The sequence below is a fragment of the Lactuca serriola genome, chromosome 8 (assembly GCF_051521515.1).
Source record: "Lactuca serriola cultivar US96UC23 chromosome 8, Lser_US96UC23_V15, whole genome shotgun sequence".
In the NCBI taxonomy this organism is placed as follows: domain Eukaryota; kingdom Viridiplantae; phylum Streptophyta; class Magnoliopsida; order Asterales; family Asteraceae; genus Lactuca; species Lactuca serriola.
Window position 1 is genome coordinate 60,437,547 of NC_136415.1, and position 27,040 is coordinate 60,464,586.

The 27,040-nt window shown below is 35.4% G+C and overlaps 2 protein-coding genes and 1 long non-coding RNA gene across 4 annotated transcripts; 2 read left to right on the plus strand and 1 right to left on the minus strand.

Annotated features, from left to right (window-relative positions):
* The first annotated feature begins 1,783 nt into the window (after positions 1-1,783).
* LOC145068526 (FAD/NAD(P)-binding oxidoreductase) lies at positions 1,784-3,616 on the plus strand. The gene is made up of 4 exons (XM_079015505.1): positions 1,784-2,433; positions 2,885-2,984; positions 3,065-3,241; positions 3,341-3,616. Exons 1-4 carry the CDS (start codon positions 1,874-1,876, stop codon positions 3,401-3,403), a joined length of 900 nt encoding a protein of 299 aa, XP_078871631.1. The 5' UTR covers positions 1,784-1,873; the 3' UTR covers positions 3,404-3,616.
* Positions 3,617-5,990: 2,374 nt separating this feature from the next.
* Positions 5,991-7,734, plus strand: LOC145070965 (uncharacterized). The gene is made up of 3 exons (XR_013690171.1): positions 5,991-6,131; positions 6,413-6,562; positions 6,892-7,734. It is a non-coding gene; the product is annotated as an uncharacterized LOC145070965 (long non-coding RNA).
* A 379-nt stretch (positions 7,735-8,113) lies between these two features.
* Positions 8,114-10,153, minus strand: LOC145070963 (uncharacterized). Of its 2 annotated transcripts, none has more exons than XM_079017911.1 (3): positions 10,042-10,153; positions 9,241-9,323; positions 8,114-9,058 (listed from the first exon to the last, which is right to left on the minus strand). In XM_079017911.1, exon 3 carries the CDS (start codon positions 9,031-9,033, stop codon positions 8,263-8,265), a length of 771 nt encoding a protein of 256 aa, XP_078874037.1. In that variant the 5' UTR covers positions 9,034-9,058; positions 9,241-9,323; positions 10,042-10,153; the 3' UTR covers positions 8,114-8,262. The 2 variants fall into 2 exon arrangements, with proteins under 2 accessions (XP_078874037.1, XP_078874036.1); XM_079017910.1 differs by having other exon boundaries at positions 8,114-9,092.
* Between the last annotated feature and the right edge of the window lie 16,887 nt (positions 10,154-27,040).

A 27,040-nucleotide genomic window follows, 5' to 3' on the forward strand; every position in this document is an offset into this window, starting at 1 on the left:
ATCTAAGGCAGTGAGTGTTCAACATTAAACGTATGTTGTTGTTGGGGGAATCCGGGAGGATACTATGCATCAGAAGATGTTGTGTAGGCGTTGGATGAAGATGTTTTTGTTCGTTTTGAAGGAGGCGGGAGTCTTCACCAACTTTTTTAACTATCGTCCATTTCGCACGGTCTTTCAACCAATCATAAGCTTTTAATGAGGGATTTTTTTTTTATTACTATTCCTCCGATACTTGCTTTTTGTATATTTTTAAAACATCAACCTTAGATCTCCTGCTATCCAAATTGTTCATCCTAAAGTTGTAGATGTAGTGGAAATCGTTACATTTCTTTTTGAAGTTTTCCATTTTGAGTTTACTTGGTGTCGTGACTGATCTAAACCTCCCAGCTGAAAAATCAAAATTCTCTAGCATCTACTCCCAAAATGCATTCGACCTTTGTTGATTTTCGTGTTGTTTATCTTTAGAAACATCGACATATGCCCTAACCAAAACCAACTCTTCATTCTCCACCCATTTATTTGACTTCTAGCTCTTTGTATAATTGCGTTTTTTCTCATCAACGAGTTGCAACTCCTCACTGGCTTGTTCTTCGTCTTCTTCGTTTCTTTCGGATTCGGGTCGTCACTAAAACTGTCAGATTCTACGTTTTGAGCATCACGAACCTACAAAGTCCCAGGATGAGAAGATTGAAATTGAGTTTTTGGAACCCTCTGAAAAAAATGTATAAATTGATTATAACCTGAATTTTTCTTTGAAAGAGTAAATGCATTGTAAGATTGTTGCACCGAAAAATAATGTTATTGATAATTTTGGTTTTGTTAGTAGTTTTGGTATTGCTTATAGTTTGGGTTTTGAAACCTTGGAGAATAAAATAGAATATCTTGACTTAAACTACCTTGCGTGAATTTACGTCTTTAGCTAAAATCGGTTTGTTTAGCTTTTCTTTGGAAATCCATTGAAGGTAACTGAAGCCAGAAAGTTTTTTTTTTTAAATGAAGTTTATGTAGAATTGAGAGAAGTGGGACATGTTGATAAATATATACAAAATTATATAAAATAAAATAAATAAATAAATAAAAAGGAGCTAGCTTTGGTCTTCTCACAAGATGCATGAAAACAAAAAAGGTCAGCGCACATATTCTCTTCATATGTGCACGCATTGAACACAAATTCACGAGTCTACCAACTTACCAACTTGTTGACAACGAATAAATTCCTCCAACCCGCTGGACTCGCTGGTCGTGAATCACGACCTGGCGATACCACCCAACCAATCTTTAGCCCACCACACGACTCCATCCCCCATTAAACAATGTTAGTCGGGTGATAGAGCATAACATTACAGACTAGGGAGAGTGTTTTTGCGTGACACGTGGGCATAACATGTCCTTTATTATACCCATACCATATAGCCTAAGGCAATGGAGAGTGTAGTGCGGTAAAAATGAGGTGACGCCTATGTGGTGTAGTGAACACCACCCCTTATGCGGTTTGAGGTGTGCGGCCAAAAATATGAGCGCTCCTGTCTCTATCTCTCTTCTTTCTCTTTGCTCTTTTCATGATATATCACTCCTTGTGTGTGGCAAGGGAGTGTGACAAAACGAAGGATTGGTAGCCTAATAATAACATTTTTTTTTGTAAGTGCTTGTATTTTTGTTCAATGGTTACCTATCTTTGAAAAATCCGGTCGAATACATTTTCGGGCGTAAATCCGGTCGAATACATTTTCGGGCGTCCAAAGTAGACTTCTATCCATTGCCATATCCCCAGACCTGCCACGTGTATGAAGTTAAATATAGGCATGCGCACTCTAGCATCTGCCGCCCTCTCGTCCAACTTTCCCGGCGGCGCTCTCAAAACAATATACACACGATGTCGGTTACCACCACTCTCTCCCCACCAAACCCTCTTGCGTTTCCTCACCTCAGCTCTCATGCACGTCACCGCACCTCATCCTTTCCCATGGCCACCATCATCCGCCGCCATCTAAACCCTATCCGGCGTCGATCCCTCGCTATCGCCGCGGCAGTTCGTCAACAACAAGACACCACTCTCTGGACCCCCGCCTCTTTAGCCAACGTAAAGCCTGCTGCAGAATCTCTCTTCCACATAACCATCGACGTTTCGGAATCCCCGGATCTGGCCTCGTCCTACACCCTTGCCGGACAATACCTACAGCTCCGCCTCCCTGATGTCGAGAAGCCTTCCTTTTTAGCGATTGCTTCGCCTCCGTCACTGGCTTCCACGACCGGTGTTTTTGAGTTTTTGGTTAAAAGTATCGCTGGATCCACGGCGGAGCTCTTGTGTGGTCTCGGAAAAGGCGATGTTGTAGAGTTGAGCCCTGTTATGGGGAAAGGATTCAATACAGATCAGATATCTCCGCCTGAGGATTACCAATCTGTTCTAATTTTTGCAACGGGATCCGGAATTAGGTAATTTAGATCTCAAATTTATATCATAATTATGTGATTACTTGCGTGTTTTTGCTCTTCAGATACTCATATGGTACTATCTAATCATAGATTTATTGAACATCAACAAAACTCTCATATTTCATCTCGATTATTTCTATAAACAAAATCGGATCCCGATTTGAAAGATGCGAATTCTGAACTTTTCAAAGCTCTATGGACATGAGATTGTCCTGATTCAGTTTAAAACCTAATTCGGCTTGCCATGGTGAAGCTCTAGGATTAGATGATTTCTTTACATGATATCCTCCATACATGACCATGATGCATTGTGTTATATTGGAGTATAGCAAGTTAGCAACTAATAAGAATTTGCAGTATGTGTAATGAGTTTAATAGATGTTCTTGATGTTGATTGTTGCCTGATGATGAACTGAATTTGAATACCCATTGTAATACCTCATTCATGCAGCCCAATTCGATCTTTAATCGAATCAGGATTTAGTGCAGACAAGAGATCAGATGTGAGGTTATACTATGGTGCAAGAAACCTTCAAAGAATGGCTTATCAGGTTCTCACTATAATCCTTAAATCTCAGACCTTTTTACCCTCAAACTGATTCTAATCTTCCATTTTCTTCAACCATTATAGGATAGATTCAAAGCCTGGGAATCTTCAGGAGTTACAATCATCCCAGTGTTGTCTCAGCCTGCTGATAGTTGGGCTGGTGAATCCGGCTATGTACAAGCAGCTTTTGCAAGAGCTAAACAACTCTATGCACCCGAGTCAACTGGGGCTGTGCTTTGTGGTCAAAAACAGATGGCTGAGGTTTGTTTTTTTTTATTATTATTATTTTTATTTTTTATAAACTGCAACGAATAGTATTCATAATTAGTAATGTTTTTTCATGTAAATGTTTTTTTGTAGGAAGTTACTTCTATTCTTGTTGACAATGGTGTACCTAATGAGAAGATTTTGAAAAACTTTTGAGGTTCAAAATCTAAATTGGTGGATTGTTGTATACTTTTGTTATAATTTATTCCAAGCATCTCAGTTTGGAATCATGGAATAACATCATTTTTTGAGATGTAAATGTACAATTTTACCCTCATAGAAGCTGCTCCACATGTTGGAAACTAGGTGATGCCAAATGGCAAGAAGACTTTGTAATTTATATCGAAATTTAATGGTCCAAATTCTCAAGTGTATGCATTGTTTGACAACATTAGAGAATCGAATTTTGTTCCTTTGATCTTTGGTACCTATCGAATGTGTTTTGGGTGATTTGTTTTGATCTTTGGGAATATCTGGTATTGGGTGTTATTGGTTCGAACATAATCACTTTTAACCTAATCTTTCATAACAATGCAATGTCATTGGTCTTTCAAATGTATTATATGTTTTTAATCTGTATCAAAAGAGTTTTATTTTATTTTTACACCATAATAATATTAGCACTCTTTCAAAAGTGATTCATGTTTATTAATCAACAACTACTTTAATCTTAATTATTTGTAACTAATAATAATCTAATAATATATTAACATGAATATAATACTTTATAATTTAAATGATAAATATTCATTAAAATAATTGCATCACACAAGACATGGCGGCGAGGACAAAGAGAGAAGTAAAAACAAACTTAGAAAAGTCATTTTATTTTGCTTAAGAATGAAAATCGAAACAAAACCAGGCTATATGAATTTAATCTAACCTTTTTCAAATTAACAAAATTTATCAGCTTATTTAAAATATGTGTCCCACTTGAGTTATAAATATGTAATTTGATCGAAGGCCGTGTTTGGCAAAAGTAACTGTTAGCTGGAAGCGGGTAGCGGTTAGCTGGTAGCGTGTAGCTAGTAGCTGGTAGCGGAAAGCTGTAGCTTTTATTTGTTATATAAATGTTTGACAAAGTAGCTGGAAGCTTTTGAAATATATAAAATTACATAAAAGGACAATTGATTAAAAATAAAAAAATATATATAAATATATTTTTAAGGGTAATTATGAAAATTGATTTCAAAAGCTTCAGAGCGTTCTGTTAAAAACTACATGAAGTAGCTTTTAGAATCGGAGCGTTTTGTTAAAACTAAAAGTTAAACGCTCATACTGCCAAACGAAGCTTTTTGTTTCAACTAGAGCGTTTTGTTAAAAGCTAAAAGCTAGAAGCTCCCAAACATTTCCAAAAGCTCCGTGCCAAACACGTCCGAAATCAAAAGTTCAAAACCATGTTAAATGACTTAAATATCATTTCCATACTTTCCTCTATTTATTTATTTTTTAAAATCTTTAATAGAAATGATTGAACCAAGGTTAATTAAGGACTCTTTTCTATACTTATTTTATTTTTGAAACTAATTAAACTAATCATTCGGGATTTATATAGAGAATAATCAATTTTTTTAGTTTTAGAAAAACATTCTTTTGAATATCTCATTCCGAACTAATATTTAAATTTCGGAGATTTTTTTTCTTCAAATAAATCTCGTTATTTATGTCCGAATGTCATTTCAAAGTATTTAATACCACAATTTTTCAATCAAATAAAATTTATTCTCCAATATCATATTTATTATGTTCGTTAACATTTTTATTAGATTTTAGTTAAAAATTAATTTTTTTTTGAAATTTTCAAAATGTTCATCAGATTTCAGGTTAACTCTCGAAATTCAAGAGGATATATATTTTTTCGAACTTCGATTTTTTAGTCTGAAATCCGAATGTCGATTTAATTTCAAAATGTTAGTCCGAAATATATTTTTTTTTGTTAGAAAAAATGTTGTTATCAAGTCTGGAATGCCAATTTATGTTTATTTAGCAAAAAATATTATTTTTCTTGTTATTTTCTTTTCATAGATATTATATTATGGTTAGTTTAATTAATCTCCGCCTCATGATTCCCATATTCCTAATTGATGAGATATGTCCAGTTTGTCGCAAGGCATGTTTGGATACCTTTGGGGAACACGCGATTCATTATAGAGAGCTCCCTGGTTTCAAGTATAGACATGATGTGGTTCGAGATATTATCTTTGATGCTTGTCGGCGTGCTGGTATTTCTATGAAGAAAGAAGCGTCAGTGAACTTTTTGACGGACCCGCGGGATGGCAGGTCCACACTTAGACCGACTGACATTTTGGTATTTGGATGGATAGGAGGGAAACATGCGTGCGTGGATCTTATTGGTGTCTCTCCTCTCGTTGGTTTGGGGAGCGGAGGTTTCGCAGCTGGGCATGCCGCTTTGAAAGCCGCTGCGTGCAAAGTAGTAAAGCACGAGAATACATGTAGAGAAAATCAACATGTGTTTGTTCCTTTTGCATTTGATACATTTGGTTTTCTCGCACCAGAGGCGGTAAAGCTCCTTAATAGAGTCCAACGGGTCATGCATTCTAATGTCATATCTCTTAGATCCACAAATGTTGTTTTCAAAAGAATTGGTTTTGCCATCCAGAAAGGGCAAGCGGCGCAACTTGTTGTCTGTTTGCCTTGAATCGATATGTATTGAAGTTTCATATTTGTATTAAAAAAACAAAAAATAAGTTGCTAGTAAAAAAAAAAAAAACCTTCATCATATTCCAATCACTGGCATATAAAAACATCATGTACCCATTTCCGCCGCCGCATCAAACCCTACGTAACCCTCGCTCTCCATATACTTTTGTAAATCGAGAACCAAACGTGGCCTTACAATCGAGAAGAAGCTGCAACAACAAAGGTATGCTCGTTCATTATCTATTAACTTACAACCATTTTCTATACAATCCATGTTTTCTTTGTGTATCTTTTTCAAAATGAAACCAGATTATGACATATTCGTCGATCGGCTATTACATGAATTTGGGTTTGAGTAAGAACAATGGGTGAACACAGATTAACAAAATTGAATAACTTTCTTTGCAATTAACCTCGGTTAATTTCTATTACTTATCATCATCTCTAGAGTTTTATAAAGTTAATTGTGAATTTGTTTTAGATTCTGAGATGGACTCTTTTTAGAGATTGAATATCGCAGGTCTATCGGGGGCGGTAGCTAATACAACCTTACTCAAGATCCTCAATCGAAAACCATACAACCTTACTTTTTTATTCTCCTCAATTGCGATTTGTGAATCGAGAAGAAGTTGCAAGATAAAAACAAAGGTGAAGGTATGATTTTTCATTATGTATTAATTCACAAGCATCTTCTATACAATCCATCGTTTTATTGTGTTTGTTTTTAAATTCTTATATACAATCCATTGTTTTTTCTTAAATTGAAACATCAACACTTGATGAATCATCGAATGATTTTAGAAAGAATTTTAGTTTGTGCAAGAACAATGAATGAACGGAAAATAGCAAGGAAACCAAGATGGACAAAATTAAGTATCATTCTTTGGAAAAAACGTCAACTTCTGTTAATGTTAAGTTTATAAGCGCCTAAAGTTAATCTTTGTATTTGTTATAGATTCTAAGATGACTTTTTTTTTTTGCAGATTAAATTATAGGTGTAAGGGCAAAAGCTAAACGAATCTAAGATGCATTTAATTAGTTGCTTATGTAGGTGCTACCACAAGTAAGAATTTTGAGCAAAGGATGTTGTTACTGTCATTATTAAACCAGTTGTTGAGGTTCTCATGGTTCCTTTAAGAGACAGTTAGGCTACCTCATTTTCCTCATAAAATATATGACGAATATGAACATCAAAATGAGGAAGTTGAGTGCTGCAAGATTCGGTGTTGAAGAACACATGAACCAGAACGCAAGTATCCTTGAGACTATCATCGTAGCATCCGATAGATGACATAGAATCCTCATGGACCCATCGAAAGAAATGAAGCTGTCTTGTAGTCTCAAAATGACTATTTGTGTTCCGGTTCATTTGCTCTTCCACATCGATTCTTGTAGCATCCAACTCCCTCATTTTGATACTCATATTCCTCACATACTTTGTGCAGTAAATGAGGTAGTCTAGCTGTTTCTTGACAGGAACCATGAGAATCTGAACAACTTGTTTAAAAGGGGGTAACAACATCCATTGCTCGATATTCTTACTTGTGGTAGCACCTACATAATAGAAGTATTCGATGGTAGCACCTACATAGAGAGCAAACTTTTACAGAAGCACTCAAACAATCAACAAATCAGACAAGTTTCTTCCTCCAATGTAGAAATATCTAATGATAATGAGTAGCTCTTGTATTGTCAAGTGTGATTCTAATTAAAGATCTTTTTTGTGTGTTCCTAAGGGTTTCCTCCACTATTAAGTACCTTTCTTTGTTGTGTCTTAGTTTCTTTTTGAACTTGTACATGAGCTGATGTTAATGTCTGTTTTTCTAGAGGCGTTTTCTTGTTACAGTTAGTTTTAAGTTTTAAGCAATAATGTATGAAGTTTTGTTCTATTACATATTAATTAAAGAAAAAACCAAAATAGAAGAGGCATAACAAACCTTCTTCACGTCTTTTAACTTCATCAAATGGATTTTGTGAACCACAAAATTGCTTTATAATGATTTCTACAACAAAAAGGCTAAAAGATGTGAAAATTTCAAATTCTCTAAGGTTCATTATCGGTGGAACCATATAAAGCAAATTAACAAATGGCAAAAAAAAGATGACCATTTAAATATTATGTACCTCCAATTTTGGTTACTTATATATATAAATGAACAAATGTGAGATTGCTCGATTACCCATAGAATATTTTATAATCAGAAATAATGAACGATGCATTTGAATTCAGTCAAGATTTAAGAACACAAATCGTACAGCAGTCAAGAGAGTTTTGAGTTAGAGGAATAGAATAAAAACTAAAAAGCATATCCAAACACAACATGTTCATTTCAAATAATGCCCCTAAACAAGACCTACACAATTTGACCCTCTTCAATTCCATCACTTTCAGTTTCAGCATTCAGATTCCCTCCATTCACCTCAATTCCATTCCGGAGCTTGTTATTCCCATTGTTATTCCCTCCATTCACCTCAATTTCATTCAAATCATCTTTACAATCATGGCCATGATGATGATGATGATCCTTGTTATCATCAGACGACTTCAATTCCCGGCTATGTGATCTCCTATGATGATGGCCATGATGATGATGATCCTTGTTATCATCAGATGACTTCAATTCACGGCTATTTGATCTCCTATGATGATGCTTATGGTGCTTCCTTTCATGTCTTTTAACATCATCATCATCAAAGCTAGAAGAATCCGAATCACTAGACTCCATTCGCCTATGTCGTTTATTATCATGATGATGGTGATGATGATGATGATGCTTTGAGTGTCTTCTCTTCCTTCTTTCCTCTATTTCACTTTCAGACTCACTTTCACTTTCGTCACTCGAACTAGAAGATCTCCTTTTAAGTTTTCGTTTTGATCTTTTATCTTTCTTATCTCTCTTATGTTTCTTGTGTTGACTCTTTCTTCTTGACTTTCTGACATCATCACTTTCAGTGTCACTATCAGTCTCGGATGATCTTCTTTTATGCTTTGAGATCTTTGACTTTTTTTCGTTTGCTTCAATGGCAGCTTCAAGCTTCTGCTGCCATTTCAGAGGGGCTTCTTTTTTGGCCAAAACTCGCTGCTTTTTCTCTTCAACCAACTGGATGAATGTCTTGCAGTCCATTCGGATGTAAAAACAAGATCAAAATCTGCATTATGGTATGATGATGGCCGGAAGTGCATCTCGAAGAGAGAATGACACAGTGTTAGTTACTCTATCATAAAAATTGAATCTTGAAATAGTTGATAGTAAGAATAGAAAGGTAGTCAACTTCACGAATATGAAAAGTTCTTCAATGGAGAATTCAAGAATTAGTTTGGGGTCTCTTACCTTATTTGAGTAGCTAAATGGCCGAAGTTTGAGATTTGCTTTAGAACCCAAAATCCCAAATATCCTCCAATCTATGAAAGAATCTGTAAGAACAAAAGAAAAAAAATATATTTAGGTTCGAATTAAGGTTGATTCAGATTTCAAAAAATCAAACGAAATCTCAATTCTCGTAATCTTTTAGATTCTAATTCATAAAACCGAGTTCATCAACAAAGGATCGAATAAAACCCTAGTTTTTCTTGACGTACAATGGAACCCCCCATCAGCGAAAACACAAACTTTATTTGAAACCCTAAGCGCAGATAACACGTTCTAATTAAGATCCGTTTAGATCCGGGAAAGGGAGAAAATTTTGTAATCTCGAGCAATATTCAAATACCTAAAACCCGATTCTTCAACAGATACATCTAATAAAACCCTAGTTTCGTTAAAATGCTAGGCGTCAACGGTGAAATTTGAATTCTAGTCTTGAAACAGATGGAGTGTCAAAACGAAACCATAGATACAGATAAGAGCTTCAAATCAAGTTCCATTTAGATTCCGGAAAAGCCAAGTAATTTTTGACATAATTTCAAATCCCTAAATTTCGATACTTCCAGAAAAACCCTAGAACCAAGAAAACAACAATTTCCCTGTTCGATTGAAAAAAGATAGTAACTAGTCAACGATCCTCCAACAGAAACAAAAAGCCAACAAATCGCTTGAATAAATTACCAAACCTTAGGCATTAATTCCAATAAGAAGAGGGGGAAACACAAAAGAGAATGAAATTGAAAAAGACATGATCAAATACGCACATACCTGTAACGAAGCGTATGGAAGAAAATACGAAATTGGATCGAACGCCTTGCTTTTATAAACAAAAGCAGTCTTGATTTTGAATTTCTCTTTTACCAGCTTCTTTGTGGGTCTCTAGAACCTTCATGGAAGGAGCTTGCTTTATTTAGTCATCAAAGTTGAAACCCGTGTTGACTTTCGGGTTGGGCCGGGCCGGCAAAAGATTCAAAATAACGGATATTCATTTATTATCTTATTGATACAAATACAATTAACCATCAATTAATTTTTAGCAACTATCTATAATTCTATATTATATAGTTTAAAAAATGTTAAATAAGAGCATTAACATATTGATTTTTAATAATTTGGCTATGGAAAAAGGCCAACACATATGTGGCTGGCAAGATGCCTAATGAAGCTAACATTGAATTGCATTTATTTTTGTATCATTGTATCTTGCTAAATTACATAATGTATGATGTGTGTATTTACAGTGACAAGATGCCTAATGAAGCTAACATGATGTTTAATGATTTTGTTAAATTTGATTTTGATCTTTATGACTCCATTAACCTTTGCAAACTTGGATTAAATTTGGTGACTATGGTTTGATTGAAAGTTATTTGAACATAATTTTGCATCCATTCATACATATGTTGTAATATGGTATATAATTTGATGTTCTTTTTATAATCCTTGTACAACAAATAAGTTATATGATTTGATGGTAATATTAAAAGTATTGATATACCATATTATGTCTGTAGGTTAAGTTTTTGGTATATTCATCACAAAGTGCTAACTAAGGGAGATTTTGAAAATGGTGTTTTTCTAGGTTCCGTTTTGATAATCCTTAAGGTATGTTTTTTATATTTATCTATAACTTTATAGTTGTACAAAATCAAATTCTAGTTTGTGGAATCTATTTAAATCCTTACAAATTATTTGTTATTCACGGGTCTGTGTTTTATCCTTCACTACGAGCTCTTTATCTTAGCATAACAAAGAGGAATTTGGTAAAGGGAAATAACTTTTCATGAATATGTCTAGTAAATCAGATTGCCCACAAGTCCACAACCCCCAAAATGATTCGCAAGTAGATATTAATTAATGGTGCCTTTAAAGAAAATAAGAGATTAATATTTAAGAATAACATAATGATAAACCAAAGAACTTAAAGAAAATAAAGATTAATGTACATATTCGATTAGGGTTCTAAAGCTAGTCGCCCATTAGTTTGATTTTTACCATTCTTCAAAATCTTGAATCTATATCCATATCTATAAAATAAATTATTCTTTTCAACTTTTAATTTGGTTAAAGATAAATAATTTATTTTTTACTATATTCACTTGAAATTATCATACTATTCAACTTTCTTATAAATTAATACACATCATTAGAGTTTTCAACTACTAATAAAAATTAAATATGATATTTATTTAATATAAGAACTCAATTAACATAAGAAAAAATATTATATAGTTTTTTTTACAGTAAGTATGGAATAATAAATGAAAGAAATTCGAGTTAATATTGTCAAATTTAACTTTAACCACAAATAACATAGATATAAACAAATGATATATATATATATATATATATATATATATATATATATATATATATATATATATATATATATATATATATATATATATATATATAAGTTTTATTGAAAGTAATTATTTTTTGTCATTATCTATAACATATAAAGTTTATATTAATTTGATACAAAATTATATAATAAATCAGTTAAAACTAAATTTATTAACGACCTCTAACCGTTGTTTACATGTATGGATGACTACAATATATATATATATATATATATATATATATATATATATATATATATATATATATAAAAGTGCTACTTTATATTTAATTGTGTACTTATTTAAAGAACATGTTGCACTTTTTACTCAGAAATAAAGATATGTGGTGAATAAAGTGATTGTCATTAAAAATCTCAAACTTTAATATACAATTAACGGATAGCTGATGACATCGATTCCAAAATAATGTATATTATATAAGGTTGACCATCGAGCTTTATACATCGAACGACTAAACTTTATTTGAATCTTAGTTGATGTAACGTCCAGATCCTTGGAGGTATTTAAATTTATGAATTTTGGATTTTGGGCGGTACCACGTCACGGTGAAGGCATCCTACGACGTGGTGAGGGTTGATGTGTCGCAGATTTTAAATGGCCACCAAGCCATGGCAACCTATGGTCACGGCGTGACAACTGTCTAATGAGAAACCCTAATTTATGGGGTTTGCGCCCTATTTAAGGGAATGTGATGGATAGGGTTGCTCACCCTCAGCCTCCAAGCGAACCCTAGCCCCCATTGTTGCTTTCTAAGATTTGTGTGTTGATTTTTGGAGATTATAAGAAGAAAGAGGTGACTTCTAGACTTGGATTCAAAAAGCAACTCTTCTCACTATCTTATTGTGCATCTTTTGGACTCTTGTAAGTCTCCAAGTTCCAAGCTTATTGATTATGGAGTGCTAGATCTTGTATTTTGCCCCCTTTCTTCTTGATCTTGTTAGATGGTATGGTGAGAATTCATAAAGGTTGCAACTTTATGAATCTCTAGATCATTTGGAGTAGTTCATGGGTTGGATATTAAGTTTGATGGTTGGTTCTACTCCATGGTTTGGATATTAAGTTTGATGGTTGGTTTGTGCCACGCATAAGATTTTGGTCATAAAATCCCATTTTGACTTAAGTTGAGTCCAAGACTTGCATTGGACATGCAAGTCTAAAAAACATCAATCTTTAGGATGGTTTTGGTGTTATAAGCTCTTCTAGAGCAAATGAGCTTGAGACTCAATGGATTAAGTGCTTCTTAATAAGTCCTTGCCATTCTTTAGCCTATTTGGATCTAAGACTTGAGATCTAGACTTCTTGGTGGACCGCAAGGGATAAAGGTGACAACTTTACCCTTTTGGACATTTGAAATGATCGTATCTGGAATTTGGAATCTTTGGATTGGAGGATTCGACTTAATTCATTAATACGCTTTGGATCCAATTCCCATGGCATGTCAACTGGGGGATTCACGTCTGTTTTGTCGTTTGAAGGTCACAACATGGCCAAGGATGGCTATGACGTGGAGGTACAATCTTGACCGTTGACTTTAACTTTTGACTTTGATTAGGATTTGACTAAGTTTGACCTAGGGGTATTTTGGGTATTTTGAGTTGTAGTCTGAGTTTTGTTCACTGTTATTTGTAAAGGTGACAAGCAGCGTGGTTTTCAAAGCACCGTGTTGTTTCAGCTTTTCGTCTATTTGTGAGGTGAGTCTTTTTACCACCTTAAGTGGGTTGAAGGCACCAAGACCGACTCACTGTATTGTATGGGTAGAATGTATGTTATTGTATTATTTTGACTGATGTGATTGCATGATTTATGTATGGAGCTAATCTGGGCTCGGAGTCATTATGGACTTGTGGTTGATACAGACCTGGAGGTTGATTCAGACCCGACACAACTAATTGCTGTTATTTTTGGTTGATATGGACCCGAGGGTCAATACGGACCTGACATAGTCACGTGCTGTTATATTATATGTATGTTGTATGTGGTATTTTGGGAAGCTCACTAAGCTTGCGCTTGCAGTTATGTTTGTGGTTTCAGGTACTTCCGGTACAAAAGGGAAGGTCCGACATGATTGCAACACATCCACCCATGTTCCACATTTTCTTTATGATTTAGATTTATATTATAATGATTACACTCTTTTGGCATACGATGCTTGGGTTTTTTATGGATACTTAATGGTTTTTGATTAAATTAAAAATGAAATATTTTATCTATGTTTTTGGGACGTTACAGTTGATATTTGAAAATTGTATTTCCTCCAGTATTTTAAGTGAACCAACTTGGTAACTTTTTCTTTTACTTATTTAACTTTTAAAAACAAAATGATAATAACATGTACTTAAAGTTTATCAAACAACATCAGCTGTTATTTAAAATTTAAAAAATCGTCATTTTTTATGACTTAAAAGATTAATTTTTAAAATATTTCATTCTTTACAATATGTACATAAATCTATTTTAATATTTATATAAGATGATGTATTTTCAAATTAACAAAAGACATCAAAGCCATTTCATATACACAATAGGTACAACTAATCTAAACAAGTGACATTCTTGTGTATGACTACAAAATCCATCCAAATATACAAAAAAAAATCTTTTAAAAGTGTTGTGATAGTTTCATTTTATTCACTTCTTTTATAGTTTATTTTAGCACATTCCATTCGCATTTTAGTTAACTTCCATGCATATTTTCTTTTTTGTTATTTTATGACCACTCCGGGTATTTTCTAGTTTCGTGAGCATAATTGCAGATTTTAAGGAGACTAGCGGTGCAGAATCTTTGGGAGACGATTGGACTTGGAGGACAACAAGAATTTAGGGCTTGGTGATAATGGAGTTGATGCTTGGAGTGGGCTTGCTTATTAATTGAAGGCTTGGAAGAAGTAAACTTTAAATTTGCGAGATGCGAGAGAATATTCGAGCGTGCAGAGATTGATGATCGGGCGATTTCGGAAGCTATGTATCATATTGGAGAAGCCAAATTGGGCTTAAAATGAAGTGAACTTAAAGAAAAATGGGCTAGAAGCTGTTTGGACTCGAACTAGGCCAAGTGGGCTAAGTTGTGGAGGCCCAATATTCAAAGAACCCATGATCTAAACCCACCCGCGTAAGGCTGTGCGGCCGCACACGACTCAACAGGGGCAGTTTCGGGATTTCAGTTAGAAGGCTATATGGGGAAAGTTGGTGTGCATCTTTTGTACATTCTTGGACATCCGATTTTGGAGCATTCTCTGTGGAGTTTTGAAGACTTTTGAAGGCCAAGAACACCTCAAGAACATCATCTTTTTATCTCTTAATTCTTGTTAAATGTTTGATATAATCTTTTCTAACTTTGTTTTCTTAAGTTTAGCCATGCTTGGCTAGACAAATCTTGGTTGACTTTGGTGAAATCCTTTGACTTTTTGGTCGAATGTTGAAGACTCCATGAACTTGTGTTTGAATCTTATGAGAATGTTTTGTGTTTTAACATCTTATCACTACCTGTATGTTTTTATTCATAAGTTTAAATGTGTTTGTGGTGATTAGCAAGCAACAAGTGATTTTTGTGTTAGTTTTACTTCACACAATCATAAAAACATTTTCTCCAACATGGTGGTGAAAGCATTTGACTCCTCTTAGATTTGGTGACTTTTTGGTTCATAATGCTAGTTGACTTTCACTAATTACATGTCTTATGGAAATTGTGACTTTGACTAAGGAAATTGTTATGAGCTTCTCTAACCATTTCAATTATTAAGAAAAGTCTAGGTAATCCCAAGCTTCTCAGATTACTATAACCAAATTAAGGATTTAAAACAAGTATTGCACCATTAGATTCTAATGATATGTTCACCAAAAGTCAAAGTGAGGAAACCTTGAGTCAACCATCTTTCCCTTATTGATTTTACATCAAAATCTTGTTTTTGTTAAATTTTCCATTCAAATCTTAGTTTAGTTTTAGTTTATTTCAAGTATTTTAAAAGACCAAAACTCCCATTTTTATTTTTATTGTTATTTAACAAGTATTTTTACAAAGAGACTTTCATTGAGTAACAAATTGAACAAATCTCCGTGGATTCGACCCCTTTACCACTATACACTATTTTAGTGTAAAAGATTTAGGGTTATTTATTTTGTTGGCCTCGACAACCACCAAATTTTGGCGCCGTTGCCGGGGATTGGTTTATTTTTAATCAATTTGTTTCTCTATGACCAGATCTCAACGTACACGTGACTTGATTTATAATCCGGAAGTTGAAAAAGAAGCAAGACGTTTGGCGAAGGAAAAGAGAATAGAATGTGGTCAAACTTCAAATCCTCACGAGGACCCGGAGGTTGAAACCGCTTCATTAAGTGATACAGAACCCGATTCTAGCCCCGAACCACGCCAAGAAATTCCCGAAACACCGCCCTTACAACAAAATCCACCCATAATTGAACCAATTGCAATGGGAGATGGAGGAGAAGCTCCCGAAAGATCCTTGAGGCAAATGATGGAAACCGATGTTACACAAACTCCAACCGGTATCAATTACCCCGTTTTGGAAGGAGGTTCGGAATTAAAGTCAAGTTTAGTCCATCACCTTCCAACTTTTCATGGATTAGAGAAAGAAGACACTCATAAACACTTGAAGATGTTCCACATTATTTGCACTAGTATGAAGCCACAAGGGTCAACCGATGACCAAATCAAATTAAGGGCATTCCCCTTTTCATTGGCCGATAGAGCAAAGGATTGGTTATTCTATCTTCCCCCAGGGTCAATCAACTCATGGACCGACATGGCAAGAGCTTTTCGTGACAAGTTCTATCCCGCTTCAAAAGTCTCATGTCTTAGAAATGATATTTGTGGAATCCGCCAAGGTCAAAATGTGACTTTCAATGATTATTGGGAGAGGTTCAACAACTTGTGCTATAGTTGTCCACAACATCAAATTCTGGAACAACTTCTCATTCAACACTTCTATGAGGGATTGTTGTGTGACATCCCCATTTTCACGGCCAGAAAAGTCTGATTTTGTTTATGCTTTATAAAAATCAGAGTACTTCTTTTAACAAAAACGTTGCGGAATTTGTTCCCAGAAAAACATGATAAATACGTCAATAAAACATTTTCGAAGAAACGTATTTATTTCATTTTAAAACGTTTGGGATGTCATCGTTAATACATAAACATAAGCATAAACAGAACTTACAATTATTTACACTAGTGATCTACATCCCTTTAAATCTTTCAGTGTAATGTCACTTCATATCGTCACCTGTGATATAAATAAACTGAGTGGGCCAGGTTGGGAAACCTGGTGAGTACATAGGGTCTTCAACCCACAATAATATAATTATTATGTTTAAACAATCAAACAATCAACCCAATTACCCATCCCCATTATCTTCTTTACTCTTAAGGATTTAACCTAAGAGTCATCTATCCTGCATTCGTTTATTCCGAAGTCCCTTACTTCCAGGGTTATAGGACTGACACTAAATCCATAGCTACCAGGGTTCATCTAATAGGTACTAAGTCCATAGCTACCAATTCCTAACAGGTACTAAATCCATAGCTACCAACATCTAACAGGTACTAAGTCCATAGCTACCGGTGTTTGTCCAATAGGCACTAAGTCTATAGCTGCCAATGTATACTCTCATCATATTATATCTCTCATCATTCATCTACCCATGTCATGCCCAACATATTTGTATATATAACATACGTATACAGTTTAAATCCTTTAAAACATGTATAAAACGTTCATCCAGCATAGACAACAAGTATTCAGATAATATGCACACATAGCACGTAGTTTATATAAAATACTTCATATCTATGTGTAAGATGAAAGGGACTATGCACTCACCTGAGTAGGTGGTGACTCAGCACTCGAACAACGCTTCGATACTCTCAAAACGATTTTCCTTCGATAAAACCTAGTACCAATACCACTAGGGTTTAGTCTAACGATAACCGCGACAAATTAATTAGTCTGGCTATTATTAAGCGTTAATAACACTCAATATAACTCATAATAATAGCCCAAATAATTATTTTAAGGACCTAATAACATTCCTATAATTATTTGAAAGCTATATTAAAAATTGCGTAAGCGTAGCACACTTACAGCGAATTTTATCGAAAACCGGAACTTAATTGGAGCAGCGTTTCGAAACCAAAAGGCTCTTTTTCTCAGGACTTCGGGAGCCTCGGGGCTTCCCTCAGGAGCTAAGGGGTTTAACTAGGGCTTAGGGGGGTTTAGATGAGATAGAGAGAGAAACTAGTGAGAGAAAGATATGAGAAATGTGTGTGAAATCTAGAGCACTTCGCACCTCTATTTATAGTGCCCGGCTTCGGTCATTACGCTGGGCGTACTCCTCGGATAAGACCACCAGCTCGGAACCAGCTGTCTTGCACCCATCGGACGGATAAGAACCGAAGTACGTGGGGCGTACTTGGCCTCGGACGCGGGGCGTAATGCGAAGGCTTTGTGGCATGATCCGAAGCGAGGTCTGAACAGCGATGGAGGGTCCAGATGTTGCCACATCATCTCAGTTTCGCAATTTTTCCTTCTCGACTTCTAAAAATCATAACTTTCGTATACGAGCTCCGTTTTCGACGTTCTTTATATCCACACGAAGGTGGGAACGTACTCTAATAATTAAGGTGTATAATTAAAAGAGGTTTAATAAATCCATAAAAGTTTTGGTTTACAATTTAATTGAATTAAAGGTATAATTATTAAATTTGACCACCTAGTATTTTAAAAATGTAAAATATACCCTATACTATATATAACATTAAAAGTCTAACATTATATATATGTATGAGTAAAAGTCAGTCTTACCGTTAGTAGGCCTCATTCACGAAGCTAATCTATAAGGGGTGTTTAAGGAAATTGCCTATAAAATGGCGATTGAATGGATATCCACTCTTACCCACCGCACTCTTGACTAGTGGAGGGTCGTTAGCCGAACGGGTAGGATGGGACAAAACCTTCCATTATAAGTATAATGAAGTATAAAAGTAACTAAATGTTTTCATAAAATTCCCAATCTTAGTTACTCGGGCAAAAGTGAGTTGATGCAATTCCATGAAATTACACTTTGTGTCCTTGCGAAGACGTTAGTGGAGCGTGTGTGGTTTACCAGCACACTAAATGGTTCTAAGCAAAGGTAGCAAAGGGTGACTCAATGTTTGTCATAGCTCGGTGGAGCGTGTGTGGTTTACCGACACATCGAATAGGTGACTGTAACATGTGAGGGCACCATGTAAGTTTGCATGGTTATTCACACCCGCTTTGTGATCCTCGGCATCCCAGTCTCAAACAAGAGGGGCATATCGAGATTTAAACATGCCATTGAAATGTTCAATGAATCTCATAGGATCTAGGAGTTTTCATAAATTTAAAACTTAAAATTTTTTTGTTTTTCATGGTGGAAATTAGTGAATCGTCATTCACTTACCTTCAAATGTTCTGCAATTTGGGTTACGACATCCCTCTCCCGAGTTGTAGAATATTGTGTTGGGTCCTAGCCTTAGTATCTCATTTCGGTGATTTACTATGGACTCAATCAATCAACTAACTTGAATTCATTTTCTCCCGTTTTGTAGATGTCAAAGTTCGACAACTATGGTCTTCCCAAATCCCGTGGAACAAGCATTCCACATGAAGATGGTATTCCACGATTCAATCGAGGAACAAGAAATCATGCTTCACTTCCTCCACCTCCTCCAATTATTCTCCCTAACCCACAAGTTCAAAGGCTTGAAAAGTTCAAGATCACTCAAGCCCTTTTGGCAAGTAAACATAAAGAAGGAAAACCGGTGTGTGCACATGTCCTAGGGATGAAGTCACACATTGATAGGTTAAGAATATTGGGATCCATTGTCTGTGAGGAAATGGCTATTGATTGGGTTCTTCAGTCACTTCCTAACTCATATAGTGAGTTCGTAAGAGAGTACTATATGATGAACTGCGATGTGACCCTTATAGATCTCACCTATATGCTTATTGCTGCTGAATCAACAATGGTTTGGCGCAATAGAAAAACAAAGTTGATTGGTGAATCTGACTTCAAGACCTCTATGGATATAGACAATGGCAACAAAAGACATGCTATGATCGAAAAGTTTGATCATAAGAGAAAGGCAATGTCTGAAGTAGTTCCATGTCATGTTCCAAAAGAGTAAATTTGCTTTTATTACCAAGAGAAAGGGCATTGGAGACAAAGCTGCCCCATTTACCTAAGAGATCTAAGAGATGGGAGAGTCGAAACGTATGGCTCCAATATAGGTAAAATCCATTAACTAACTCTTTTAAGCTTCTATTCTAGATTCTTAATACATAATGTGATAAGATTACAATTGATGTTTTGTAGGATCGAAGAAAAGAAAGGAAGCTTAAGGGAAGAAGTGAGCAGAATCTAACCATGAAGGAATGGATTTCGATCGCATTTCTCGAAGATTAGATTCTTGAGCTACTACTTAGAGTTAGAATTAGATTGCTAAGAAAGATGTATTTGCATAGTTTTTCAATGAATTGCATTGTAAAGGACAAATTTTTCCTCAATAAAATAAATTTTGATTTTATATTATTTATTTATCCTTGCAATGGCGTATATGAAAAATTGATGTTTGAATATTACCAATAATGGATTTGGTTCTTATTATGTTATTTATGGAAAGTCGAGAATTTACCAAATAGGGAAAGTTTCTCATCGCCCAAGTTTCAATTAGACAGAAACTTGGAATCATGCAACTTGGTTGCACAATGAATGAGAAATTTCATATTTGGAAATTAGACTAATTCATTGACAAAGTGTCAAGTGAAGGACTAGGAGATCGAGTACACAAAGTTGCGTGTTGATCAAGTCCACCATAAGAATAACAAAATTATTCGTCATGATTTACTAAAGGTTTAGTAAATATGATTATACTTACAAGATTAAGTGTAATTCTGAATTGATTGAAAAGGTTTAAATCAATAGCAGAACGAATAAGAAGAATCAAGTAGGCAGAAAGATAAAAATTTCTCCATTCTAAGAAGAAGGGAGAGTACCTTTTATGCTTTATGATAGGTCTTAATGATTAAGAACCATATCTCAATTGATCCTCTAAGTGAGTCTTAGTACAATTGTATGTTTAAGAAGAGGAATCAAGGATTGAAGAAATGGTTAAATCAAGAAGTCAATCATACTTCGTTCCAAAACAAGTCTTAGAGTTAAGATTGTGACATTGAGTGAAAAGTATTAAGAAGGTTTATAACATTCATTAAATGTGGAAAGTTGTGATGTCTTGGATAAGACAAAGACCAACTAAGACCAATTTATGAAGTGTTTTGATAAAAGCTACACTAACTCTCGAATATTTGTTTGTCAAGAAATGTTTATTGAAAAAAGAATCTTATATGCAAGGAGTCAGTGGGAGTCTCAATGCTCTTGAATGGTTTCAAGAACAAATCAAGAATAAACCTTATCGATCATCACTAGCACACGAGTTGAGGTTTACAACCTATCGTGTTGACATTATTTTGTTTCTGTGCCGTTCCAATTAAGTTAATTATGCATGTGAGTTCTATGAGTTCTCATTTGAATGCATAAAAGGCAAGGACCTTGATCAATGAAAAGTACATTGATAGGAAAAGGTGAGCTGCTTAACTACTTGGAAGACATGGTGGACAGCTGTGCTACCATAAGGCAAGAAATCAAGATTAAGAAAGTTCGGTTCATATGAGTTTGAATTTGTCGTAAACTTTGGTTTTAACAAATTCACATGGATAGGAACACATACACCATTAAAATCTAAGTGTCATAAGATTTCCTCCTTCATGAAAATGATTGTGAGGAAATGCTTTCACTAAGAAAGATTTTAAGAAGATAGTGATTGTAAAATTGCATTCTCAAATTCGATCATGGTTACGGTATCCCTTTCCATGATTTGAATTAAGAGGTTTGACAATTAGTCTTAATTGTTTAGACACACATATGAACTATCTAAAGCAAAGGTGTATAAGTTCAAAAAAAACTTGATAAAAGGTTATCAAAGCATTAAGTATTAGAAACATGGACTTATGAAATTCAATAGGTATTGTTTTTCTGAAAGTTAAGATGTTTATGAATACATGTCGAAGCTAGTGGGAGCATAAGTGTTATGTTTATAATAATCATCATGATAGTGGGAGCATAAATGTTATGATTGTATGATTATTAAGGCACGTATTGCAAGTTGGCAATATTAATTATAGAAAACAAGAGTTATACCTTGCAAAGTCGTAATGGTTGTAAAGTTGTTTTGCTATAATTAAGGGAGAGAATATTATGCTTCGTTTCAAATCTAAAGGCTTAGGTTGTGGAATGTTAATAATTTAGTCAAAGGTATATAGTGTGTTCTTAAAATTTCGATTATGATTACGGCATTCCTCTTCACAATTCGAATTTTGAGAACATATCACATAAAATATTATGGCAGAAGATTGATAAAGTATCGAATCTTCGTGTAAGACATTATGCATCGTGTCCCATACGCTTCGGGTATAGGATTGATTGCAAATGCTATAATATTTGACCGTTCTAAAATTTTCCAAATGTCTAGCGCATTTAGAGGGAAAAAGGACAAGAATCGGTTTTGACTAAGATAAAATAAACAACTATCAAAGGGCAATCCAAAGTTCGTCGATGATTGGTCGCTTATGAGTAGTTGGAAGTATAGTATTGGAAAATATGGAAATGTTTCCATATTGGATGGATCATATCGACATTATTATGAATAGATAAGATTCTATTAAGAATGAGTTGTCATATGGAAAATATGGAAACGTGTCCATATTGGGAATTGAATATTGAAAACCTATGACTAGATTAGAAACTTTTATGCAAAAGGATGTTCAAAGGAAAGTACTTTGAGTGAGAGACATCATATCTAAGGAATTGTATTGTAACAATATCCGATAGAGGTTTTTGTAATATCATTGGCAATAGTCTTTGTGACTTTGGTGCAGTGACATTACAAAAGGATCATTGCATAAAATGTTAGAATCTAGCATATTCTATAAGTGGAAAGAATTTGATATTCTTACACTTATGAAAAAGGATTTGGAGTTGTGAAATGAGAAAGATTGGAAATGTGTTCAATTTGATCTATTTCACAAAGTAAGAACCATAGGTAAACATTGTGTGCATGCTAAGAGCATGGGACAAGTGTAATAATTCAAGTAAGAAGTTGATTACCCGAAACGAAAAATAATGAGTAATCGATATGGTGATAAATAAAAGGTGTTTTATTTATGCTCAAAGGGTTGAGGCCATATGGGATTAGTATTATTCTTGTGTTTCACTTTGCATGTTTTGACTTCCTGAATAATTTAATTGGTTTAGAACAGTCAAATTATTCGAACGGGCCACAGTCGTTCATATGTTGAAAGTAGGTATGAATGAAGACTGTTGTGAATTGGTGTGTGGATTGTCTAAAAAGTATTAGACATAAGCAAATGTTTGCTGCAACATTCATGAGTGCTTATGAATATGAATTTGAGCATTGGATTAAACCCACGCTCACTTGGATCACTCCATGAACTGTATCACGAGTGATTGGTGAGACGATAACATCTTATATTCTTGAAACCGAGATGTGTGAGTTGTATCTTACAAATCGGTTGCACATTGATAATATGTAAACGCACTAGTAACTTGGTGTTATAAAACATATTGTTGTGTGTGATTCGGTGAGTGAGTGCAAGCGAGCATTGTATCAAAGTTTATCCGTTCCTTTTATCCAAAGTAGGATAAAAGCGATATCTTTGGGCCCCTCGATGATTTAGTGATGACAAACGTAAACGCTCGGCCGGGCTAGGGCTAATTTGATTTGTTCAATTAGTCAGTCGTCATAAATCAGAAGTCGAGAAATAGTACAAAGAGAATGATTAGAAATCATGTCTCATACGATATCTAGAATGGAGGAATATATGATCCCTTATCTAAGGACACACGTATCTGATAGGATCAGAGTTGACAACGGCTTTGGAAAGCTACGATTGCAGATCAGGATCTGAAGTCATACGCATAATAGTTCTTAGACTTATCCAAGTGGGAGACTGTTGGATTAGTGTCTAAGTCCATAACTATTTTGGTATGTACTTGACCTGATGGTGCATGGTCCTTTTGGGTTGCCTTCACCAAAGCAACTTGATAGGATGAATTATGGAGAGAAAGGATTAAATATGATCTATTAATATATTATGAGAATAATATATTAAAGGAGAAATCATATTGTTTAATTAATATTAGTCAAGAATTAATTGGTAATTAGTTTTGTGACTAAAAGAGATTAATTAAACTTAAGGGACTGGAATTGTAATTATAAGATAATTGCAATTTGGGCTATGGATTGCCTTATATTAAGGAGTGGACGAATTCTATGGGGAAGCCCATAAGAAATCGTCCAAGGCCTTAAGGAAAGGAATCTATGGGTTGCTTAGGGCTTAAGCATCCAATTTAGGGTTTCCTTGTTAGATAACCCTAATAGCCTAACTATATATACATCCCTTATGACCCAAAAACGTGGCTAAGACTTATTCTAGGGTTTCACACGTTTTTAGGTAGCCTCCATCCTCTCTCCTTCTCATCCTCTTGCTCTTGGTGTTTGTGAACCATTAGAATTTAGAGGAGTGACATTTGTGACTCTAAGCTTTCTAAAGTCATTACAAGGAGGAATTGAGATTGTTATTGTTACATAACAATCAAGGTATGATCTAAACCCTAATTATATGTTATATTGATTATCATATGCTAGATCTAGGGTTTATAGTCTTGGATAACTTGCATGTACAATAGAGAAACCTAGATCCAAGCATTAGGGTTTGTATGAGCACATAGGATGTTCTTATGACCAAAACCCATCACTATGCACTCACCTGAGTAGGTGGTGACTCAGCACTCGAACATCGCTTCGATACTCTCAAAACGATTTTCCTTCGATAAAACCTAGTACCAATACCACTAGGGTTTAGTCTAACGATAACCGCGACAAATTAATTAGTCTGACTATTATTAAGCATTAATAAGCGTTAATAACACTCAATATAACTCATAATAATAGCCCAAATAATTATTTTAAGGACCTAATAACATTCCTATAATTATTTGAAAGCTATATTAAAAATTGCGTAAGCATAGCACACTTACAGCGAATTTTATCGAAAACCGGAACTTAATTGGAGCAGCGTTTCGAAACCGAAAGGCTCTTTTTCTCGGGACTCCGGGAGCCTCGGGGCTTCCCTCGGGAGCTAAGGGGTTTAACTAGGGCTTAGGGGGGTTTAGATGAGCTAGAGAGAGAAACTAGTGAGAGAAAGATATGAGAAATGTGTGTGAAATCCGGAGCACTTCGCACCTCTATTTATAGTGCCAGGCTTCGGTCATTACGCTGGGCGTACCGAGGGTACGCTGGGCGTACTCCTCGGATAAGACCACCAGCTCAGACCCAACTATCTTGCACCCATCGGACGGATAAGAACCGAAGTACGCGGGGCGTACTTGGCCTCGGACGCGGGGCGTAATGTGAAGGCTTCGTGGCATGATCCGAAGCGAGGTCTGAACAGCGATGGAGGGTCCAGATGTTGCCACGTCATCTCAGTTTCGCAATTTTCCTTCTCGACTTCTAAAAATCATAACTTTCGCATACGAGCTCCGTTTTCGACGTTCTTTATATCAACACGAAGGTGGGAACGTACTCTACAACTTTCGTTTAGACTTCGTCGGCTAATTTTGACTCGATTTTAAATTTTATATTATTAACAGGCCGGGACAGGATTGGTCCGTTAAATCCTCATAACTTCTTCATCCGACGTCCGTTTTCGCCCATATTTTTCTCGTTACGCTACTCTTAACGAGATCTTCGATTCTCGTTTAGGTCGTGTCGGCTAAAAATCACTCGATCTAATATTCGAATTTCGGGTTGTACACTGCTAGTCTGAAACTTCGAAAAATCATAACTTCTTCATACGAAGTCAGATTTGGGCGTTCTTTTTATCGATGTTCTTAGTTTAACATATTCTACGACTTTCGTTTAGATCGCTAAGGCTAAATCTCGCTCTGTCGTAAATTCACTATATACGCTTTCCGATATCGTGCCGGTTCTGCCGCGAAACTTCGACGAGTCATAACTTCTTCGTTATTACTCGGATTTCGGCGTTCTTTATATGTACAGAAACCTTGTGACATATTCTAAAACGTGTTTAAGATTATTTATTCTAAATAATCTTTTTGTCAAAAAGTCGTTTTCGACTCCTATTGCCTCTAATTGACTAGCCCGGATTTGCGGGCGTTACATGTTGCCAATGGAGAGAAGACAAGTTGATGCCTCAAGTGGTGGAGATGTCTTTAGCAAAACTCCACAACAAACAAGACAACTCTTCAACACAATAGCCGCTAATTCCCAACACTTTGGCCCGTGCCAAGATATGAAGAGAAACACTAAAAAAAAAGTCAACGAAGTGGGAACATCAAGTCTCGAGTCTCAAATCAAAGATCTAACATCCGTTGTCCAAAAGCTAGCTATGGGACAGACTCCACAAGTGATGGTTTGTGGAATATATGCAACAATAGGACATCCTACGGATATGTGTCCCATTCTTCAAGAAGATGCGGAACATGTAAATGCCACGGGAGAATTCCAAAATTACCACACAAACCATTAGGTTACCAAAATGCATATAATTCAAGTTGGAAGCCAAATCCCAACATGAGCTACAACGCAAGACCATTACCTCAAAATGCATTGGTTGGACCTTCCTACCCACCATAACAACCTTACTACCAACGTTCACAACCACACTATCAACCCAAATCGCACCCTCCACATCATCAACAACAACCTCCTCAATCCCAACCGAGTAGCTCCGGAATGTCTCTTGAAGACATTGTCAAATCATTAGCTACTAGCACCCAACAATTCCAAAAAGAGACAAGGACTAGTATCTCCAACTTTGAAGCACAAATGGGAGATATAGTTACATCCATAATCAAGTTGGAGTCTCGTGGAAAATTGCCTTCTAAAGGTGACAATAGAACCTCCCAAGAAGGGGACGGTTCTAGAGGTATTCTTCGGCTCTAAGGAAGCTTAAAATGCCTCAGGGAGGAAGCAATGGGGTAAGGGTTATAAAAAAGGAACATGCCTTACATACAACCTTCCTAACACCTATATAAACCCCTAAGGGTTTTGAATTTCAAAAATCATCATTCTAAGAGCCTTGAATTCGAAATTCTTCCTTTTCCTCCCCTCTCCTCTTTAACTTCCAATTGCTAGGGTTTGGGTGTGAGCCATTAGAGGCACAAGACTTCTGGTGTTTACTTTCTAAAGATCAATCAAGAAGGAATACTCGCTTATTTGCTATAATAAACAGAAGGTATGTAATTTCTATAAACCTTTTCTT